The sequence below is a fragment of the Diceros bicornis genome, chromosome 36, assembly GCF_020826845.1.
Source record: "Diceros bicornis minor isolate mBicDic1 chromosome 36, mDicBic1.mat.cur, whole genome shotgun sequence".
Lineage (NCBI taxonomy): Eukaryota > Metazoa > Chordata > Mammalia > Perissodactyla > Rhinocerotidae > Diceros > Diceros bicornis.
In genome coordinates this window covers 17139207-17161916 of record NC_080775.1, presented here as the reverse complement: position 1 = coordinate 17161916, position 22710 = coordinate 17139207, and the positions used below count along the sequence as shown (strand labels likewise).

The 22710-nt window shown below is 37.6% G+C and overlaps 1 protein-coding gene across 1 annotated transcript in view; it reads left to right on the top strand.

The window, feature by feature from the left end:
* Positions 1-22710, top strand: part of CUBN (cubilin) — a 258176-nt gene that overhangs the window by 181352 nt on the left and 54114 nt on the right. The window contains exons 49-56 of the mRNA XM_058532490.1: positions 4976-5147; positions 6104-6310; positions 7362-7511; positions 9345-9466; positions 10005-10230; positions 11672-11859; positions 17554-17710; positions 19190-19339. Coding sequence (XP_058388473.1) covers positions 4976-5147; positions 6104-6310; positions 7362-7511; positions 9345-9466; positions 10005-10230; positions 11672-11859; positions 17554-17710; positions 19190-19339 — 1372 coding nt within the window. The remainder of the gene's footprint in view (positions 1-4975; positions 5148-6103; positions 6311-7361; positions 7512-9344; positions 9467-10004; positions 10231-11671; positions 11860-17553; positions 17711-19189; positions 19340-22710) is intronic.

Genomic DNA, 22710 nt, shown 5'->3' with positions numbered 1-22710 from the left:
ATCATTACACATGGCAAAACTGGGTAAACAGAGAAAAGCTAAGCCTCTGGGTATCACATGGCTGCGTGGGACCATTTACAGAGCAAGCCACCACCAAAAGTTGAAGCAGAGTGGTCTTGCATAATTACTGTTGTCTGCCAGAGGTACTGGGGGGCTCCTCTGGAGGACATGGCTGCCTGCCCTCCGTGACGCCAAGCTCAAACGCTTTGAGACACACCTTCAGCATTCTTAGCTTCCCTTAGCAAAAGAAAGCAAATGAGATCCATGAGTGTGAAAGAAGATTGTTAACTGTGAAATGACAGATATATATGCATATATACTATATCAATTGTAGATGAATATTAGTATATTTCCACACCCAACTGGCCCTTTCTTCAGTCTTTGTTACCTCAGTAAATAACAATTCCAAACTTCTGGTTGCTCAGGTCAAAAACCTTGATGTCTGTTTTGGAGTCCTTCCTCTCAAACCTTATACTGCATCCATAAGCAAGTCCCATCCATTGGCAGTCTCTTTAAAAAAGATCCAGAATCCAACTACTTCTCATCATATCTACTACTACCACTCTCAGCACTCAGATTTGTTTTAATAACTTCCAAGTGGTCTCCTTACTCCCACCATGTCTCCCTGCGTTCTCAACACAGCAGCCAGTGTGATGGGTTTAAAAGTAAATCAGATCATGTTACTCTCCTTGAAAATCCTCTAATGGCCTCTCATCTCACTTGGAGGAAAATCCCAAATCTTTACAACGGACCAGCTGGCCCTACATTATCTGCTGCCCCCTCCTTCTCCTACCTATGCTTCTTATCTCAAACTCCCCTCCTCTTTTGCTCGCTAGGATCCAGTCTCACTGGCTTCCTTTTGTTCCTTGAATGAGAACAAAAGCTAAGATGCTCCCACGTCTCACCAGCTGACAGTCCGTGTATTTATTTGTTTGTCTGTTTATTGTCTGCTCCCCCACTAGAAGGTATGCTCCATTAGGACGTGCATTTAGTTTCCTTTGCTGCTGAATCCTCAGTGCCTGGCACATGATAGAGACAGTAATTGTTGAATGAATGAATAGTAGAAATACTATCATTATCCCTTTTAAAAACAAGCCACTTTTGTTTTCTGTTTAATTGTTTCCTGTTGGGTAGTGAATTTCAAAACTATGAAACATCTTTGTATGTTACTACCACTTTATATGGTCCTAAACTGATCTCATTCAACCTTCAAATTTTGCTCTCAAGTTTTAATATTTGAAGGACTGAAATGTTGTCTTTTATCAGATATGGAAAGTTATGGAACCCAGTGCGTTTTCTTTTATTTGAAAGTCAGGAAATTTTGGACTAAGCTTGCTTATTTTAAAGGAACATTTTTTCCTATTATTGAATGAATATATAGAGACAAAGATGAAGTAGAAAAAAAATTAACCACTCTCATTATACTGTATTTTGATAAATTTTCTTATCTTTTCTTTGCAATGAATGATATTACGTAGTTGTAATCATGTGTCATAAATTCATTTGTATATTCATGTTACTCTATTTTTCTGATTATAAATATAATGGATGCTTGTTGAACAATATTTGGAGAGTTCAGAAAATAAAAAATATAAAAATACTTGGAATTTTACACACCCATTGCCAAAATTTTGAAGTATATGCGAACAGTTTTTTTTCCTTTGAGATCATATTGAAATACAATGATTATTAGGAATCTTACCAGCAGAATATTCACATGCCCTACAGGAAAGATAATGTGAAGAGTCATAGTTTCAGAACTCAAATAATAAGATAAAGTTTACAGCAACACCCACAAATTCTGAATCACATCTTATGTGTCATTTCCCCATCTCTGGATTATAGATATCAAAGGCAGCCACTTTCAACTCCTTTAGCTTCTTGTGGTATTTATGTCATTATTTCAAAATAATATTCCTGTTCTGCTACTTGGTTATTTTTGGACTTAGACATTATCTATCTACATCCAACTATGGAAGACGAGAATTTAGCTCTCTTTACAAATCACCCTCCACTACCACCAAAAATGCACACAGGGGTTATGCAAGTTCACATACTGCCCCCACCAACTTCCTCCCAAAATATTTATGTCACAGATTTTGTTTAAATTGTTATTCAATGTTTACATTACTACGATTTTGTAAATGTCATTCCCAACTAAGCCAAGTAGTGTACTATGGTAGCATTTGCTTTTATTTCTCCAAGTAATAATATTAATTGTGTCCTTTGTACATCCCCTTGGTTTTCTATGCCTCTATCACTAATTCTTCCACACACTTTCCACTCCAGTTGTATGTCTCCACCTTACATGATAAAGCACTGCTGTCAGTGCCATGCATTTTCCTTAGCAATATCCTTCCTTGAGCCTTTGTCCATCAGCTGCAAGCCTGATGCCAGCTGTCATGTCAGGATTTCCCTCCACCATCAAACTTGCAAGTCCCTTCATTCCTTTCCTGGGTTGGATACCTGGCTTTATGTGTGCATTTTCCTTTTGTGATTAATTTCCTCCTTTTGGTGGAGAATATGCTCTTATATCTCGCTAAGGAAGTGGGCATGGGTGTAACGCTTTTGAGAATGTGTATACCTGAAATTATCCTTATTTTACCCTCATTCTTTGAATATATTATATATTAAAATGTCATATATATTCAATATATTAATATATATGAATATATTAAATATAATTTTGAAGTTTTACCTTGGTTCTTTTGGGGTCAGTTTCCTTCAAGTTCTTGTTTCCTATTGACATTTATTGGTCTCTGCTTTTTACATTAGATGTTTCCCTAAATGTCTGATTTGTTCATATTTTTTTCATATTTGTTCATATTCATGTTCTGGCTGTTTGTTCATATTTAAGACTGAAGGATTAAAAGGCTGATTGGAAGCCCTGTGTGCATGACTGGGGCTGTCAACTTGTGACAGAGGAGGGACTTTACCATTTAATTAGGAAAAACTACAAATGTTCTACCTATAGGTCTTTTCTCCTGGGGAGGTTAAAACTCCAGCAAAGAATCACTTTCAGAATTAATTTTTTCTCTGAATCTTTAATATGATGTCCACATGCCTTTTCTTTGAAATCTATTTTTATAGGTTTGATGTTTGTTTTGTTTCCTCTTCACTCTGCTCCAAACAAGGGGATATGGCTTCTCCTTTGACCACTCTTTATTTACTTGAGAACTTGTCCAAAAAAGAGAGAAAGAAAGCAAGGAGAGAGGGAGGGAGGGAAAGAAGGAGGGAGGAAGACTTCCTAAGATCTACAGGTTGAGCGAGGGCAGCTTTAAGTGCACTGCATCTAGAACAATACCTTATCCAGCTGGCCTGAGCATACAGTTCCTTTAAACCCAGCTGTCTATCTGACTCTCTGTCCAGATGGAGAAGAGAAAAAGCTACACCATCCAGGACTACAATGCACTACAATGAGACGTGTGCTCGATTTTATTTCTGCTTATAGCAAATTTTAGAGCTTGTCCTGAATCTCATATGCTTACTACCTACCCCATGGTTTTCCGGGAGTGTAGTTTCTGAGTACAAACAGGAGTGGAGGAGGAAAGTGGAAACAGTGCTCTGGTTGCCTCTAAAAGCAGGAGTTCACGTGATAAATTGATGACTACACAATTTTGAGTCATTGCAATTCTAAGCTCAGGGCAGACATTGGGGCAAGGATAAAGGCCATTGATCATGGTTTCCAACATGTTCCATTAGCCTGTAGTGCTAATAATCCCTTTCAATTCCTGCAGTGTGTTGCCCATTTCTGTTTTCAGTATTATTGACATATTTGTCATCTTCTGTTTCCTTATACATTACTTTGTGGTTTGGAATTAGAGGGATGGTGTGAATCCCAATTCTATTGTTACTAGCTCTTTGAACTTCTGCAAATTGCACAATCTTTCTGAATTCTACTGTCTACTGGGAAACAGGGATAATACTGTGTATCTGATAGGGTGTCCTGGTAATTGGATAAGGTGGTCCAAGTGGGTCATTAGCAGTCTGGCATTTTGTCTGCGCTCAGTAAATGATAGGAAATGCTATGTCTGATCCTGTGAGCCGGAAGACACTTGAAACCAGAAGCCACCCCCCAGAGCTCAATTTAATGATCAATTATAGTAAAAAAAAAAAAAAAATGTTATGGAGTGCCTTCTCTTTCTCCATCAGCTCTTAGTGTCATACTCTGAATCATTATTTCTGATTGTGAGCCATTCAAATCCTTTTTAAAAACAGGCATATCAATCACTCAATCAATCAATTATTATTTAGTTACTGCTGGATCTTTCTCAAACTGTGAAAACCAGGCATGCTAAAACATTCCCTTGGTTTTGTACAGAGGTGGAATAATACTTTGCCAATTATTATAACTGTGTGCATAACCAGAGTTATTGTTTGATATTTTGGAGTCAACAATACTCTAATCCATTTTTTAAAATTCAAATTAGTAAGAAAATTGAAGCTTTAAATCCATAAGTAATTAGGAAAGAACTATTATATTGATTTTGAGATTGATTTTTTTAAAATTACTTTTCAAGGCATTTTAAAATATTTGAGTTATTGTATACTTCAGATCATCAGAGACTAACATTTAAGCTGTCATTCCAAATACCAAAGGTCCTGATGCATTGTTAAGAAAAATTGCCCATCAGTGACTTCTGTGAACTAAGATGTAAGCCTGCTGGCAGATGTCCTTTACATTTAAGGCATGGTTTCCACTTGCGAGGAGTACAGCAGTGTTTCGTTTGTTACCACGTGGCAGGAGGGCATTATGGAAATACTTTCATTTTAGTGAAATGACCCCGAGGCCACAAAATGTGCTCCAGGTAACATAGTGGTTTACGGCACTGGGCTAGAAGCCTGTATTGTTAAATAATTCATTTTAGCACAGGGTTTCCTTAGAAAGAAGTGTGTCTGGACTGCGAGTATAACCTCTCAGGAAATATTCAGTAAGATGGACTGCGTGTCTAAAGGTTAAACTGTTTTCCAACAGGTATTCAATGGTATTAGAAGTAATTCGCCCCAGCTAGAGAAACTGTGTAGTAGTGTGAATGTAAGCGACGAGATCAAGTCTTCAGGAAATACTATGAAAGTCATTTATTTCACTGATGGATCCAGGCCATATGGAGGCTTCACTGCTTCCTACACATCCACTGAAGATGCAGGTAATATAGGATGTTATAAATGCACCTATTTTAATCGTATGCATTGCAGATGCCCCACAGCTATGCCAACAGCAGCGGAGCCATCTAGTTTCCCTTTAGTGATCGAAGTTACACCTAGGATCTCTACATAACACAAGCATACATAACCAGATAGAAAACCCATGCTAGGCAAAATAATAATTATAATTATAAAAGAAAAAAACCTAAGTTTGGAAAGAAAACTGCCATTGTGAATTAGAAACTTTTAAAAACGCTGTTAGAAGAGCTTCCAGCTCAACTCCATGCAATGTCACCATTACAGTCAGTTGCCGATTCTGCAGTCCTTAGTCAATTCTTTTGTGTCAAAAGACACCATCTACTTCTTCGAAGGTGACTTACTCCCAGAGAGTAACTAATTTAGTTGAAGACAGACAGATTTTATTGTTTCTTTGTCATCCATCCGTGTACATATTTCCAGTGTAAATGAATGAAGGGTTCGCATTTGATATAGAGTATTTAAAAATTAAGCAAGAGATGGCCTTTCTATTCTAAATATCCTCCTACTTTCTGGATTGGTGTTGTTATCTAAGAATTTTAAAATTTAGGAAGAGTGGAACTGACTATTAAAAAAAAAAAACGTTTAAGTTATTTCATTGATACAAGGAACATTCGTTCCCTGTTAAAAAGGGCGAAAGGCCTAAATTAGAAGATATTGATGCATAGCCTACCCCCACCCACCTAACCTACCGGGAAAGAGAGGAGTTGCTTATTTTTGCACATATTTCTTTCTAAACCCAGAGAAACTTCTTCCATTGTTTGAATGCACGTGCCAGCCCTTCACCCACAACCTTGACTTCACCTAGAAAAAAAAGTCAAAGCAATAAAAATGTTGCTCTTGTTCTTTTAGTTATTATTTGTATCTTCTATGATGGCGGGAATCGTACTGCTACTTTCTCTGTTGCATTTTGTTTCCTTAGTGTGTGGCGGGTCTCTTACAAATTCCCGTGGAGGAAACTTGACTTCTCCTCGCTTTAATGGAGTCAGCAATTACTCAAGAAACCTAAACTGTGAATGGACCCTCAGCAATCCAAATCAGGGAAATTCGTCCATCTACATTCATTTTGAGAATTTTTACCTAGAAAGTCATCAAGACTGTCAATTTGATGTCCTAGAGTTCCGAGTGGGTGAGTTCAATCAAGGAACACATCCTCCCACTTATCTATAGTACTCTTCTTAATGCCTGGAGACCACCAACATTGAAGGAGTCAAATGGCTATCATTTATGTACATAAGATCCAAAAGAACGTTGTCAGACAAAGCTGTAATTCTGTGTGTGCCCAGCTAAAGAGAACATGCCCTGTGAACAGTGAGTGAGATGGACCAGTGTTTACAACTAGACCCTCTGTCTCAATTTATGTGAGATTTACCCAGGGGAGATTCCGATTTGTCTTTGCTCTCTTAATAAGCTCATGTGGTCCCTTCAACTATCATCAACTGCTCAAGGCTCCTTTCCTCAGAGACCAGAACATAAAATGGTCAGAATGTATTGGTGGTTTCCTGAACTTACAGGATTCACAAAAGAGGGTGTGGAATTCTACTTAGGTCTTAGAAGTCAAAAGAAGTTTTGTAGTGTACCAGATGGAGAAGCACGTGGAAGCTACTTGAGGAATTATCCCCAAAGCAGTCAAGTTTGTCTTTGTTTTCATGATAGAAATGGATTGAGCTGTACTTGGTAAACCATAATTTTCTTAAGAATTTTAAAAATCTGCATTCATGGAAGATGAATCCATTTTAGTTTTTTCCTGTAGTCAAGGCATAGGTTAAACATCAAATTGCTCCTATTGTTACAATGACATTCCTTAGAGGAGGAATATAACATCTATGCTGTCCGAGGTTCACTGAGTTCCATAATATTACAAAATTTTACGCTAAAACAATTATGCAAACACAAATTGGAACAAAATAGCACCTACAATAGAGAAAGAGGCCCACATCATAAAAACCTGGGTTTAATTTTTTTTACCCTGTTGGAGGTAAATATTTTTTACACATATATTTCTTTTGCAATTGACAAAGATAGAAAGGAAATTCATGAAATATCTGCTACTAAAGCAGAATTTAAATGTATGTCAATAAATATGTTGAAATGCTTTTTATTATTCATTCCTACTGAATTCATTGACTATTTCTCAAAAGTTATATAAACGATGGCACTTGGCATGTTATTTTGTCCAGGTGATGCTGGTGGGCCTCTGATATGGAGATTTTGTGGACCTTCAAAACCTACAATGCCGTTGGTTATACCTTATCCTCAGGTGTGGATACACTTTGTCACCAATGAACGTGAAGAACATGTTGGATTCCATGCAGAGTATTCCTTTACAAGTAAGACATGATTAAACTCTCAAACTCTGGCAATAAAATAATAGATGATAGATAATCTTTTCCATAAAGATTTCACATATATTTTGTTAGGTTTGTTTCTAGGTAGCTATTGGTCTTGTTGCTAACATCAATGAGATGTTCTACGTTGCATTTTCTAATTGGTTGTTGCCAATTTTTAGGAATTTTTAAATTTTTATACTTTGATCTTTAGCCCAGAGATCTTGCTATATTCTTATTAGTTTTAGTATTTTGTCTGGATTATCTTTGGTTTTTCTATGTAAACAATCATATCTTCTGCACATGATAGTACTTTTCTTCTTCAGCCCCAAAACTGTATTTCTTTTTCTTGTCTTTTTCACTGGCTAAGGCCACAAGCATAATGTTGAATGGAAGGGATGATCACATTTTGTTTTTGACCTTAATGTGAATGCCTTGACATTTCATTGTTAAATATATTGGTTGCTCTTAGGTTTTCAAGAAATATTCCTCATCAGATTAAATCAAGTCCCTTCAATTCTTGGTGTACACATTTTTTTTTTTCCTGTGAATGGGTGAGAGGGTGTCATGGGTATAAGGGGTATAATGGGTATTATCAAATGATTCTTCTGCATCTATTGAGATGATCCTATTTTTTCCTCCTTTAATATGTTAAAGTGATAAATTTTATTGAAAGATTTTGCTCTTGTTAAACCATCCTTTCATTTCCAGGATAAACTCTACTTGGTCTTGATGTGTGTTTTGAACGTATTACTGGATATTATTTGCTAATGTTTTGTGTTGAATTTGCATCTGTAATATTTAGTAACATTTAGTTTGTGCCTGAAAATTTAGCCCAAGACAGGCAGCACTATCCTTGCTGCTTCTCCGGGCCGTTGAAGTTTTTCTAGACCGTTTTCACTAACAGGGCAGTCTTTCTAGATTCCCAACTTTATGTACAAGTCTCAGTTTCAGCACTTGCTTCTGTGGGAGTCTAAGGCCATCTGTTCTCTTTCTGCCTGGTCATCAAAACCTCTGGGCCCACATCTTGGTTCTATATCCTCTCAGACCGACACACTTTAAGTTTCTGTTTACCCCTCGGAATTTGAATACATTCATTGTTTATAGACTTTAGAGATCTCCTTTCTTTCCATTAAGTTTGGCTATGACTCAAAATATGTTTTGCTTATAGTTTTATATAACATTTCTTTGTGTTATAATCAAATGGTTGACTGGGGGAAGGAGTGAGATTGATTATCTACTCAATCAACTGTCTTGCCTGTTGTTTTTTGTTTATCAGCTTGAAAGAAAAGAGTCAGGCTTCAGTAAGCAGTATTATTTCTGCGGAGCATCTGATCATACTGTGCTTTAGAAATATATCCGTTTTTCAACTTGCTGTGCTAATGTCTACTTTGATAGCTGACCACAGACATATGTGCTTATTATCGAAAGGCGAAGTCTTTAGTTATGGTACCGATCATATTCTTCAAGCTTGTATTTATTTTCATTGGCCTAGCTTTTTCCAGAAAGGCAATGTTATTTACTTTGTCCCTAGTGCATTTACTATCAATTATGTACACAATCTAATTATTCCCCATTTATGGTACAGATTATCTTCCCTCTCCTTTGTATTAAACTTGAGCCTGTTTTCACTGTGATTCTGTATAGTGGGATTCTGTTTACTTCTAATCTTCCACCCGGTTTTACTTCGCTTTTATCCAATTTCATCTATTTATTCATTTATTATATATATATTTTAATCATAAAACTTGACGGCTGTAAGTACTACTTACTTTGGCTTTGCAGGGGTGTTTTCTTCCTTCTGTCTTATTTAGAGGGTTGTAAATCTGCTTTCAGACTGTGGTGGGATACAGACAGGTGAGAGTGGAGTGATCACCAGCCCCAACTATCCAGCCTCTTATGACAGCCTGACCCACTGTTCCTGGTTGTTGGAAGCCCCACCAGCCCACACCATCACTGTGAGTTCTGATGACTGGGTACAGTACTTCTAAGACTATAGAGCTGCAATATTGTGTCCTGTGTTGAGCAGAGTATTTTTAAGAAGCAAGTGATTAGAATAGGCTTTGATCCTGCAATCAGGTCATTTTCTCCCCAAAATTCTCTCATTAGAGTACATACATTGGCATCTGCAAGTTTACCATTAATGAAGAATGAACTCTCTTTTTCAAGCATAGGGGAAGCTATATATAGAAGACAGTTCTTCATCCGAGAGAGCTGTGTTCGTGTTCTTGATATGAGTTGCCATCCCAGCCCAGGGGACTGAGGAGGTCCCCCTGATGTCTCCAGTTTCTAAGAAATATTCCCTCTCAAAATTTCCAAGAGAAATTTCAATAAGGAAAAAGGGAGGAGGGAAGGGGAGAATTAAATAAGAGACACAAATACAAAATTATGTAAATTAAAACAAAATCAAAGGGTTTGTGAGGACCTTATCTAACTCTAGGTAGATAAGCTCACTTATAACTCGGAGCGCCTCATTATTTCTTCTTTCTCCCGCAGCTTACATTTACTGAATTTGATATTGAAACCCACGCAACCTGTGCTTGGGACTCTGTGACTGTCAGGAATGGTGGTTCTCCTGGATCGCCCATTATAGGACAATACTGTGGAAGTTCAAATCCCAGGACAATCCAGTCTGGTTCCAACCAGCTGGTGGTGATTTTTAACTCGGACCACTCGGTGCAAAATGGTGGATTTTATGCTACGTGGAGCACACAAACATTAGGTAAAAGAAACGTTCTCAGCACTCATTGTCTTTTCTCACTGAGATATTTTTAAAATTTATTAACTAATTCAGCAAGTGTACACTTGGACCCACTCTCTGTCAGACTCAATTCTACATGTATCATCTCACGTAGCAGCCCTGTAAGGAAGACACAATATCAATTCATATTTTCTTCATTTTGCATGGGTGGAAACTTAGGATAAATGGGTTGATAATTTGCCCAGTCATGTAGCTGGTAATTGGTAGAGTCATGATTTGAATAAAGACAGTAGAGCCCAGAAACTTCGATCTTAACACTTCACCATGCTGCCTCCATAGGCAAAAAGGCATGGTGCCACCAGGGAATCACAAGTATTAGAAAAGATGTGTTGGAATCATGAGTAATTTAACATACTGTGAGCTTGGAGGCAGAATGCTGTGTGGTAGGAAGATGAGTAGTCCACATCATGAAGAGCCTTGGCTTCCATATTATCCCTTAAGCAATGGGAGCCACTGAAGAGTTCAGAGCAGCAAAGTGATGAGATAAGATTTGTGATTTAGAGTGAATGCTCTGCCTGTAGTACATGGCCAGCTATCATAGATTTGATTTCAAAAGTAGCTTTTGTGTGTATAAAGTATGAACTACATGGAAATTTCCAGAAAATATGAGAACTTGTATCAGATACTTTAGTCGGGATTTCTTTAAAGCCTTGCAATATCACATACATGGAGCAATTCTTTCTAGGACAGTCAGGGTTATTATGAAGGTCTTTATGGAATGAGTCAAACTTTTCCTCATTAAACCACTGATTGCTGTTGAAGTCAAAGTGAAGTTTTAGAAGAACCACTGGTTTTCCAAGGGTTTAAAAGCAAAAGATACAGAGAATACTCTTTAATTTAACTTAATTTTGTTTTTGAGTTTGTACTTATTTCTTTTGTCATGTCTTAAGTACATATTTCAATAGTGTAAAATAATTCTAGATTTTTCTTTCTGCCACTCCACGTAATTTATTTTCATCAATCAATGTTTCAGTATGAATGAACCAGGTTGCTTAGTGGAAGAATTTTCCCCTCCTCAAAATCATTCTCTCTAGTCCCGTTTGTTAGGGTAAAACTAGAAATGAGTCTAGACCTGTATTCTCAAGTGTTAGTGGTAATAAATTACAGAATTTGGGATTGCCAGGCCACAAATACTATATAGTCTCAAGGAGAATAAAAAACATTGCTATTGTTTGAAGACACGAAAGAAGTCTCCCCTCTTTATGACAAAGATTAGTGTGCTCAGTTGAGTTCACATAGGTGTAACAAAACAGTAATGCTTCTTGTTGTAAGTAACTCACTAACTCAAGGAAAGATGAACTGAAATCTCACATTTAGAAATGTGTGTTCTCTAGAAGCCTTGGATTACCAAAATTGTTATTTTCCTCACAAATTAATGACTTTTTCCATGACAATTTTTAAGGTTGTGGTGGAATATTTCATTCAGATAACGGTACACTCAGATCCCCTCACTGGCCTCAGAATTTTCCTGAGAACAGCAGGTGTTCCTGGACGGTCGTGACTCACGAAAGTCAACACTTGGAGATCAGCTTTGACAACAACTTCCTAATCCCCAGCGGTGATGGACGGTGTCAGAACAGCTTTGTGAAGGTTAGTGCGCTTGTTTATTGAATTGGAGCCGAACTGGTTTCGTGAACGTATAAACGTTTAGACTAGAAATGACTCATTGCCTCTCGAAGTAGGAAAAGGGCAATTTTGTTGCTTGGATTTCTTGAATGAAAAAGTGAGAAACCTCAACTCTTGGGAGTTAAAATTTGAACCACAACAGATGTATTGCCCTGTGACTTTTCCTTTGCTAGTACATAGGCAAAATAACTAAGGAGATTGTTTTCTGGCCTTATTAAATTCTCATGAGCACTTATGGTTCTTCCCTTCTGTAGAAACTAAAGAGAGAAGGCCAGAATTTTTTTTGTTTGTTTTTTCTTTTCTCTCTTTTTTTTCCTAATAGATCATCAGGGACAAAATGAATATAAGGCAGCATTACAGGCAACATTTAAAGTATGCTATAAAAATTGCAGAAGGCTGGAGATGTCTCTAGTGCTAGCCTTCACCTTGGTCTTAAGAGCCACAAGCTGAAAAGACCATGAGAGACCCCTGTAAAATGATGGCACTGGGGCAGCCAGTGAGGCTCTTTCTCTAAAGGTGTGAATTCTGCTCACATATATGGTACTGACCTCGCTTTTCGTTGACTTATGACCATGATGACTGTATTATAAATTCATTCCATCTGTGCTATTTTACATCTTATGTGTTCTATCTCTAAGAGGCTATGCCTTGTAGTGGAAAGAACATCAGCCTTGAGTTCACGTTAGCCTGGACTCCATTCATGTCCTTTGCGTTTAGCACCTGCATGTTCCCCTATGAGCTAATTAAACATTTGGACTTCAAATTACTCAACCATAAAATAAAGAGAACAATTCCTACTTTAGCAGGACTGTTTAAAGCATTAGAGGTAATATGATATAATAACATAAATAGTGCTCAGTACTTGGAATATAAAACCATCTAATGAATAGAAGAGGCTTTTATTGTTGATGTTATTATTATTTTACATCACGTCTCAAATTATGTTTTATATCTAATTGATCCATGCTTACAGTTTACATAAAAATCCCGTATGTATATAAAATGTGTAAAATAAAGCGCATTTAATATACACTTTTTCTAATTGCTATTTTCATGAAACAAATGAACTTTCTCTCCATGGACTGAGTCAACCTCAAATGTGTAGATGTAAATAAAGCCTTGCAAGTTCTTCAACTGTAAAAATGAGGTCTGAAAAATGACTTAGGCCCATTTCTCCTCTGGATCGAATGGGAGTCCCTCTGACATCAGGCAAAGCCAACACCACTAGCAGGTGGAGTCATTCGGAGCCCTGCCAAAACTAAGTGGACTGGGGAAGTGCCCTGTTTCCTGCTGGGCCTGAGACTCCTGTTTCTGCCAAGAGAGACTGAAATTGTGGGCAGACCCAGCAAGAGGGACCCAGCTACAGCAAGCAGTCTTAAACCTCACACTTTATACAAAAATTAACTCAAAATAGACCATAGACTGAAATGTAAAATATACAGCTATAAACTTTTAGGTGAAAAAATAGCAGAAAATCTTTGGGACTTAGAGATAGGTGAAAAGTTCTTAGACTAGACATCAAAAGAATGATCTATCCAAGGGAAAATTAATAAATTTCATCTCATCAAAATTAAAAATCTTTTGTTCTGTGAAAGCCTCTGTGAAGAGGATGAAAAGACAAGCTACAGACTGGGAGAAAAGATTTACAAACTACGTATCTGACAACAGATTACTATCTAGAATATATACAGAACTTTTAAACCCAGCAGTGAAAATACAAAGGATCCAATTAGAATATCGGCAAAAAATATGAACAGATATTTCACCAAAGAGGATATACAGATGGTAAATAAACATATGAAAAGATGTTCAACATTACTAGCCAGTTGGGGGAAATGCGAGTTAAAACCACAATAGGTAGGTATTGCTATATACCTATCAGAATGGCTAACATTAAAAATAGTGACAACACAAAATCCTGGCAAGGATGTAGAGAAGCTGTATCACTTATCCACTGCTAGTGGGAATGTAAAGTGGTACAGCCACTCTGAAAAATAGTTTGGCAATTTCTTATCAAACTAAACATGCACTTACCATAAGACCCAGCAATTGCACTCTTGGTCATTTATCCCAGAGTAATGCAAACTATGTCTACACAAAAACCTGTATACAGATGTTCATAGCAGCTTTATTTGTAATAGCCAGAAACTGGAATCAGTGCAAATGTCCTTCCACAGGTAAATAGTCAAACAAACTCTGGTATATACATACCATGCGTTACAACTCCTCAATAAAAACAAACTATTGACAGACTAACAATTTGGACAAATCACCGGGGAGTTTTACCAACTGAAAAGAGCCAATCCCAAAAGGTTACATACTCTATTGTTCCATCTATAAGATGTTTTTGAAATGACGATATTTTAGAAATGGAGGACAGACAGCCAGAGGTTAGAAAGATGGGGATGCAGAAGTCAATTGTGTGTGGTTGTAAAAAGGCAACTTTGGAGATCCTTGTGGTGTTGGAACTGTCCAGTGTCTTGAATGTGCTGGTATATAACTTGTATATAACTGAATACACACAAGTGCAAGTACAAGTAAGACTGGGAAATTGAGTAAGATTGGTGGACTGTATCAAGTCAATATCCTGGTTGTAGTATTATACTATAGTTTTTCAAGATATCAGTGTTGGGGGAAACTGGGAAATGTGTACAAGGTATTTCTCTACCTTATGTCTTACAACTGCACGTGAATCTGCAGTTATCTCAATAAACATTTATTTTTTTAAAAAATTACTTGAATGATAAAATATCACATGCAGCCAGGCAGAATGGTACAAAACCTTAAGAAAAGTTAGAAAATTTTTGACCTGATGACAATTTCATGGTATTTTGTAGATCTAATATAGTTTCAATGATTCCTGGGTCATACAGCCCATGAAATGAGTTCTTGACTGACAAGGCAGCAATGAATATTTAATATCTCTTTGCCATTATTGTCATTACAACCCTTATGTTCTTGGACCAAAAGGTAGCGATGTCATATCCATGATTAATGACTTCAGAAAAGTATAAGCACTTGAGCATTCTTGAAGTTCTTTATTAAAGAACTTGAGGTTCTTTATTAAAAGTTCTAGCTCTTATCACTTTCCCTTTTTAATAATATTTGCAAAAATAGTATGCGCAGATATTTATCTCCCAGTAAGCATGTTTATAATTTTACAAAATGTGGATAGCAAACTTCTGTACACTGTTTCCCTGGATAGTTAAGAGGGGAAAAAGGATTAAAGGAGTATTAGGGAAAATTGGGAGTGTGCATTTCTTTCCTGAGAATTTTTTTTGATCTTAGGTATTTGGTAGAATATCTGTGCTTTCCTTCTCAGTATCTCCAGTGTCATGCACCTCCAATATCTAATAAATGGCAAATATAATTTGAGTTCAATAAGATGACTAACAGCTGGATACCCAGTGTTTGAAAATCAATTGAAATGATATAGTCTAAAGAACTGAGAAATATTGAATCAGTGCTATGAATCAGTGCTATTTCACACCTCTTCCTAGGGACTGATTTGCCAATAGAAATGTTTTTAATGGCTTGATATTTTATTGCTTCATTTGAGGAATATTCCAGAAAGTGATATGTTCAAATGAGTAATTTTGTATAATTTGATGTGAAGAAAATGTTGAATCGTCAAGACTAATCCAAACCCAATTACCTTCTTGCCTCCTTGGGCTAGATAATTCTTAATTGGGGGGTGGGGGTGTTGTCCTGTGCATTATTGGATGTGTAGCAGCATCCCTGGCCCCTACTCAATACATGCCACCTCCTACAGCAAATGTGACAATCAAAAATGCCAAATGTCCCCTGGGGAGGGCAGCATTGCTCCCGGTTGAGACTCACTCAACTCCGGGGATCTCCCCTGGTTAAACATGTTTAATGGTCTTTTTTCCCATTAATATGTTTTCATTACCTAATATCAATATTTCCCTTGAGTGACTCAACATTTTAGATTTAGATACCGTGATCTCTTGCCTGAACTACTGCAAAATCCTCCTGGCTGATCTCCCAGCATCCTCTTTTTTTCCTAGTCTCCATCTTGTAATGTTTTCCCAAAACCAAGCATCATTGAGCCTTAAGCTTTCCGGTGGCTCCATGCCATTTTCAGGACAGTGGCGCAGTTCTTTCACATGCCACAGGGCCTGCACGGACTCTGCAGCCTCACCTCCCACCTTACTCAGTTTCCTCTCTGTTCTTTGAGTAGCCACGCCTCTTCCATACCATCAGGGCATCTTCACGCAGCCTCTTCACTTCCCACATCAGGTAAAGCAACTTATTATGTACTCTCAACAGCTCCATCAAGGCTCCTTTCATAGTGGAAATTTTGCATTTAAATTTGTGATTCCATGATTAATGTCTTCCCCTAGGTTAGGATTGGCTTGCTTTGGAAGTTTGACGCTCACAATTTATTCCTCAGCAACTATTTTTCACATGAGTCTATCAATTACTTCTTTTAAAGTGGCCAAACCAATTAAATGACACCCCGGATCTACCTGGGAGTTGCCAACCCAGTCTTTAGTAGATAATAGCACATAGAGACTGAATCTCATCCTTTCTTCAAAATGAACCTTAAAATTGAACACTCCCAGGAAGTCTTTGTAGGAGATCAAAACTGGCCACCCCAAAATATATCTCTTTACCGTGATTATTTTCTCTGATGGGCATTTGACCTCCCTCACTAACTGCCTAAAGGAATTTAACTCTGGGTATGGTTAGACTGGCAGGGTCCTTGCTAAACCCATTCTAATCCAAGTTCTGTTTACCAAACATTTACATTTGTAAAGGTATCTCCCTCTCTGTACTGGGAAGAGTGGAGAAAGACCTTATCTCTGGAAACCGTTATCAGTATGGAAGGAGAGGACTTAAATCTGCATACTCTTGATTACTGTGCTTCCTGGTCATCTCCCATAGCTGTCTCTTCCCCCACCCCCAACATCCTCCTTAGTCTACCTGAATATGCTATTTAAGGTGAAAAACCTCCGCTATTTGTTGAGAAACTCAGTTTCCCTGGTTTCTCCCATGTATACACGTTATTAAACTTTGATTTTCTCTTGCTATTCGGTCTCATGTGAGTTTGATTTTATAGCCCAGCCAGGAAGGACCACCGTGGGTAGAGGATACTCTTCCTCCCTCAACAGCTTCTATGATTTATTTCAATTTATGTTAATTACATGTATACAGTACTTGGAATTCATGTCCACTTTCTTCATGCTCTGCAAATATATTAATTTCCATGGGCTTCTTGCTTGGTACATGTTTTCTACTTGCAACCCCCAATTTGCCATCCAGCCAGGACGAATGGTAAGCACCACAGTAGCACACATTGCTGTTCTGTCTCTCTCCGCACCCAGCTAGCTCAGCTAGATCGGGTCAACTAGGAGAAAGCTAGAGGAAACTGCGTAGTGATTGATTTTTTTTAAGAATCACTGCCTAGTGATACGAAAACCGACACAATCTCTTTGGAAGAGTCAAGAATGGGATATGCTATTAAAAAGTAGCTTAAAATATTCTTAAAAGAAAATATTGCAGATTTGCATGTGTTTTATGTACTATGATGTTTAGGTCTATATACACCTGAGTACCGTTAATTTCCAGCCTAAGCACGTTAAAATATTGAAGGGGAAAACCTTGAGCATTAAGTCCCGTTTATGGCTCTGCTAGGTGTGGGCAGGAACAGAGGAGGCCAGCAAAGCCCTGTTAGTCACGAGCTGTGGGAACGTGTCTCCCGGCTCCATCATCACACCCGGAAATGCGTTCACTGCCGTGTTCCAGTCTCAGGAGGCTCCAGCTCAGGGCTTCTCTGCATCCTTTGTAAGCCGTAAGTAGCCCTAAAAGCCAAACTCAGAGGTCCTTGGCAGGGTATGGCTGCCGCAGGCAGGCTTGGGGAAGAGTTGGGGGCTGTATCAGGGTTGGCTGGAACTGGGGTCCAAGGGGAAGAATATGGGTGGGTCACCTGATCTTGAGACCACACCCTTTCTTCAAAATCACTGAGAATGGAACCGAATTCAACGGTAGTCAACTGAGAAATGATGTAAAACGCCTGAGTTCCACTAGCCGACGTCTAAAAATAACCCTAAAATCCTAAGTGGGGCAGTAATTCAGCAAAAACCCAGAAGGCCGGTATTAGTTGACAACCAGTGTGCCTGGCTTGCAGCTCATTGACTACAGCATCGAAATCACCCAGGGCTTTAAAAACCCACTGATTCCTGGGCCTCACCCCAGACTTGTTGAGTTCAGCATTTCCATGGGTGGGGACTTGCATATTTTAGCTCTCATCCAGATGATTCTCATGCTCAGTAAATCTCAGGAGCCACTTTCTTCAGAATTTTCCCTTCCTTCTCTGACTACTATTCACAAATTAGGTAGGTTAGTGGGCAGTGTAGCTGTTTTTAAGCCTGAGAAGCCTTGGTGGGTGTCAGTTGGCTGAATTAAATGGAGTAGCCACTAATTGCAAACCGCTGTTTAGGAAAAAGCTTGATGAAAGGAAATAGAGGAAGCAATGCAGTGAACGGGTATTTCAGACATGAATAAATGAATGAGGGTGGTGCAAAGGAATTAATGAAAGTCAACCCCAGGCCTAATCTTGGGTTTCCAGTTGGTTCCTTGTGTATGCGTATGTGTGTGTAACTCTATTATGTGTTTTAATATCGGTTTAAAAGGATACCAGTATTTTCATATGTGATAGGAAGTGATGTGGACTAACTAGTTAATGACATGAAAACAAATGTCATTTTAGTGGTAAAATGATAGTTCTCTCTATTTCTGACACCAGGGATTCATGTGAGAAATTGATAGGAGTTGGGAGTAGTAAACTCAATTGTTTTTTTTTAAAGCAGATATTGTTTTTGTGACCACATGACAATGGTAATGGAAATAACATAGTTTTCTCATAATGAGATATTTTCACACCATTAGGTGCACTGATCAGGTACAAATCACTTTTCATCACTTTTATTTCTCTGTCTACATGAATCATATTAAATCTTTGCTAAGTTATCCTTTCTTTCAATATCTTAAAATTGAGTGATTTGCGATGGATTTGTGGTAAAATTTCTACTACTAGCCCAAAAGTCTGCATCATTTTCTAAAAAATGTATAATCTTCTAATTTTCCATGTATATTTATTTTTAAATCAGAGCTCCATTCTCTTAGTTATTGTTTCTTCTGTATGAAGTATCTCAGGGAATACGTCTCTAGAGAATTTAGGAAGTTTGAGTCTTTCCCTCACCGATAAAAAGATACTAAATGTGAGAACAATATTCTGATAATGTGATAATGTGCTTTTCTTCCCCCATAGGATGTGGACGTAATTTCACTAACCCTTCAGGTTACATCTTTTCTCCAAACTACCCAAAGCAATATGACAACAACATGAATTGCACCTACATCATAGAGGCTGATCCCCTGTCCGTGGTCCTCTTGACTTTTGTGTCGTTCCATTTGGAAGGCAAGTTTATTCTTACGTAAATTACAATTGATTCTTAATAAATGAAGGAATGATAAGTAGAGGCAGAGATAGTCTGAAATCACCATTTGAAGAAAATATTAAAAATGTTGTAGGGTGTATTTGATGTAAAGTCGATTCAAATTCTATCTAATATTTTAAGAACACGTGTACCATTCTATATGTTCCATCCAGAAGTGAAAAAATAATGCAAGAGCTTTAAGAACACAAGCATCACATAAATTGCTTAAAGAGAATAGGTCTGAAATGTATTACATGTTAACAATAGTCTTTAATTTATTCATTTGCATTTATTCTACACACATACCTGTGCATACACACACCCATGTGCATGCACACAGTGTAAACTAACAAGCAAGGGAAACTATTTTGCTAAAGCAAAGTAGGTGCTCAATAAATATTGAATGAGTGAATGAATTAATAAATTTCATAAATATCTGTGCTCTACTTTTTCTTTTTTTTTTTTTTTGCTGAGGAAGATTGGCCCTGGGCTAACATCCATGCCCACCTTCCTCTACTTTATATGGGACGCCACTACAGCATGGCTTGACAAGTGGTACGTCGGTGTGCACCCGGGATCCAAACCTGCAAACCCCGGGCCAGCGAAGTGGAGTGCGAGCACTTAACTGCTACGCCACCAGGCTGGCGCCTGTGCTCTACTTTTTAAAAATATTACCATGGGACACCCTTTCATCTCTTTTTTCTTTTTCATCTTCATCAATCCCATGAGAATTGTGAAATCCCTCACCACAAGTGCCCCTTTGGGTTCATTCCCTGGTTCTAGGAAATAGGTTTTAGCAATAGGAACCTGGAGCTGCTGGCTTGGGCCGGGCTGTGACGATAGACACAATTAGATGTTTAATGGATGCTATGACACCACAGAGAAAAGATCCCTTCAAGTAGATGGGTATTTTCAGCTACTCAGTCATATTAATATTTTTTACAAATTAACTTTCCATTTCCAAATTACAGTTAATCTGTAAATTTGTTAAGCTACATTGGCCTAATCAAAATTTCTTTCTCTTTGGGTTAGTCTCCCATGGCAGTGAAAAGTTACACTCAGCAAAAAGTTCTACAGTATTCAGCATCTGGGAAATTTATGTTTCCTAAAAATAAAAATGACGTGTCAGTATTGATACGTTGATAAATTATACAAAGCCTCTCACTTTATCCTTTTTCTATGAGCTCCTTTTCTTACATCTCTACAAGTTGTAGTTTTTGGCACGTGAGTTTGCTAGAAAATGCCAAGTATAAATTGATGTCTGTCACTGTAAAAATGGAATATGAAGTAAAATGTAATCTTTTCAGCATTTTTGCTAACGCAAAATCCCAGTAATATGAAAAGATGTTCATGATATATAAAGTATTAGGGGAGAGTAGCACGGTTTATATAACATGATCCAATTTTATATGTAAAATAACACATTTAGGTGTGTGAATAAAATCTGTAAGGCTTTTAGGCAATGCTTTAAGAGTTGTTACCACTGTGCCATAGATTTATAGATGACATATATTTTTTTAATTTTTTGTTTATTGCGGTAACATTGGTTTATAACATTGTATAAATTTCAGGTGTACATCCTTATACTTCTATTCTTGCATGGATTACATCATGTTCTCATGTTGACCACCCAAATACTAACTACAGTCCATCACCACGCACATGTGCCTAATTATCCCTTTTGCCTATAGATGATATTTATTTTCTTCTTTCTACCTTTTCTATTAATTTTATAATCGGGGGAAAGTTGTTTTAATAATAGGGCTTGGATTCTGCATTTGTTTGTGCATTTGCTCTCATTAAATTACATAAGCACAAGAATGTCAAATGCCAACGTTGTTTAGACTAAAGAAGGAGACACTGGTAAATATACTATAGCCGTAGAAAGCACTGCCAATACCAATGATATATGGATTATTACAAGGGAACCTACACTGACCCCAAACAGTAGCTCCCTGAGTTTAGCTGATGAGTAGGATAAAGGGCCGTGTCCTGTGGATATCTGATGGGGGTGTGTAGGGAAGAGAGCACAGTATTTTAGGATGGATCTCAATGCCAGGTTGGCCCCTTGCTCATCACATGACTTTGTGCAAATTACGTATCCTTTCTTTCTGATAATCACTTTAATTTTTTAAAAATATAAAATAGTGGTTAGTAAAATCGGATAATACCTGTAGGAACGTATTTTGTGAACTATAATTCATCAGAATGGCTGTTGTTTTGTTATTTTTGCTACCACCAGTCAGGATCTCCTGACATGCCCTTAGACAAGTAAGATATTTGTTGCCAGATTAAATTTCTGTTCCTACTAATGAATTTGCTAATCCTCAACCAGTTGAAGAGACTGATTTTTTTATTAAGTTATATCCTTATGATAATGTCTTGTGCATTTCCAGTGTTAAAAGTACTCAGCATTTTCAAACTGCTAAGTTAGTGATTTCTGGCTATGGATTAATTGAACTATGATGATTCCCAAGAAGGGCAACATTAATCAAAATTACTTTATAATTAGATTCTTATTACTAATCATATCAGTGCTGATGTTCGTTGAATACCATCAACAAGCTAGAGATTCATTGGTGACAGTAAAAAGAACCTTCCACTCCTTCTAAAGTGAGCCTGAAGAATTCATGTGGAGTATATTGTGATAAAACTTAGAAATGCTCTCAAGAAAAATCACAGCTTTTTTGTAGGAGCATTGACCTTTCCAGCTACTATAGGCCATAGAAATTGTTTCTGAGACACTCTGTCCAAATGACTAAGCATTCTGAGTCCAACAGGCCAGCAGAGCCAGCATTGACCTAGGCAGCACTCAGGGTTCTAGATCTGCTCTTTAGATCTAGATTAGAACAAAAGGTGGATTTGGCAAGAAAAAGATGGGCTATGTCAGGCTACAAAATGCTAAGGGGACACACACTGGTTCGTACATTGTGTCTACTAAACACGGACAACTGGTTAGGAAAGGTTTTACTATTCAGGCCAGTATACTGATTATTGAGCTACACACTGGTGCTTTCCACACAGGGAGGCTACAAAGCTTGTGGCCTACTTTCCACTACCGCAAGTTTCTCTAAAAGTATGTTATGATGTTTTATGTTGGCCTAAGTCTCTCTAAACTTTCTCATTATTTTTACATTTCCAATACTATCATTCTATGAACTACAAACTTCTCATCTTTTCTGCATAATCACTACCAAAGTATAAAAATTCCAGTGAAATCAATTAAAAGTCATGGAAGAAATTTCCATTTGAGCATTTACAAGACAATTTTTTTTTCTTTCTGAGTGTAATCTCAAGACTAAAATAGCTCTCGGTATTCTTAACAGTGTCTTCCAAAGTTGTCAAATAAAAT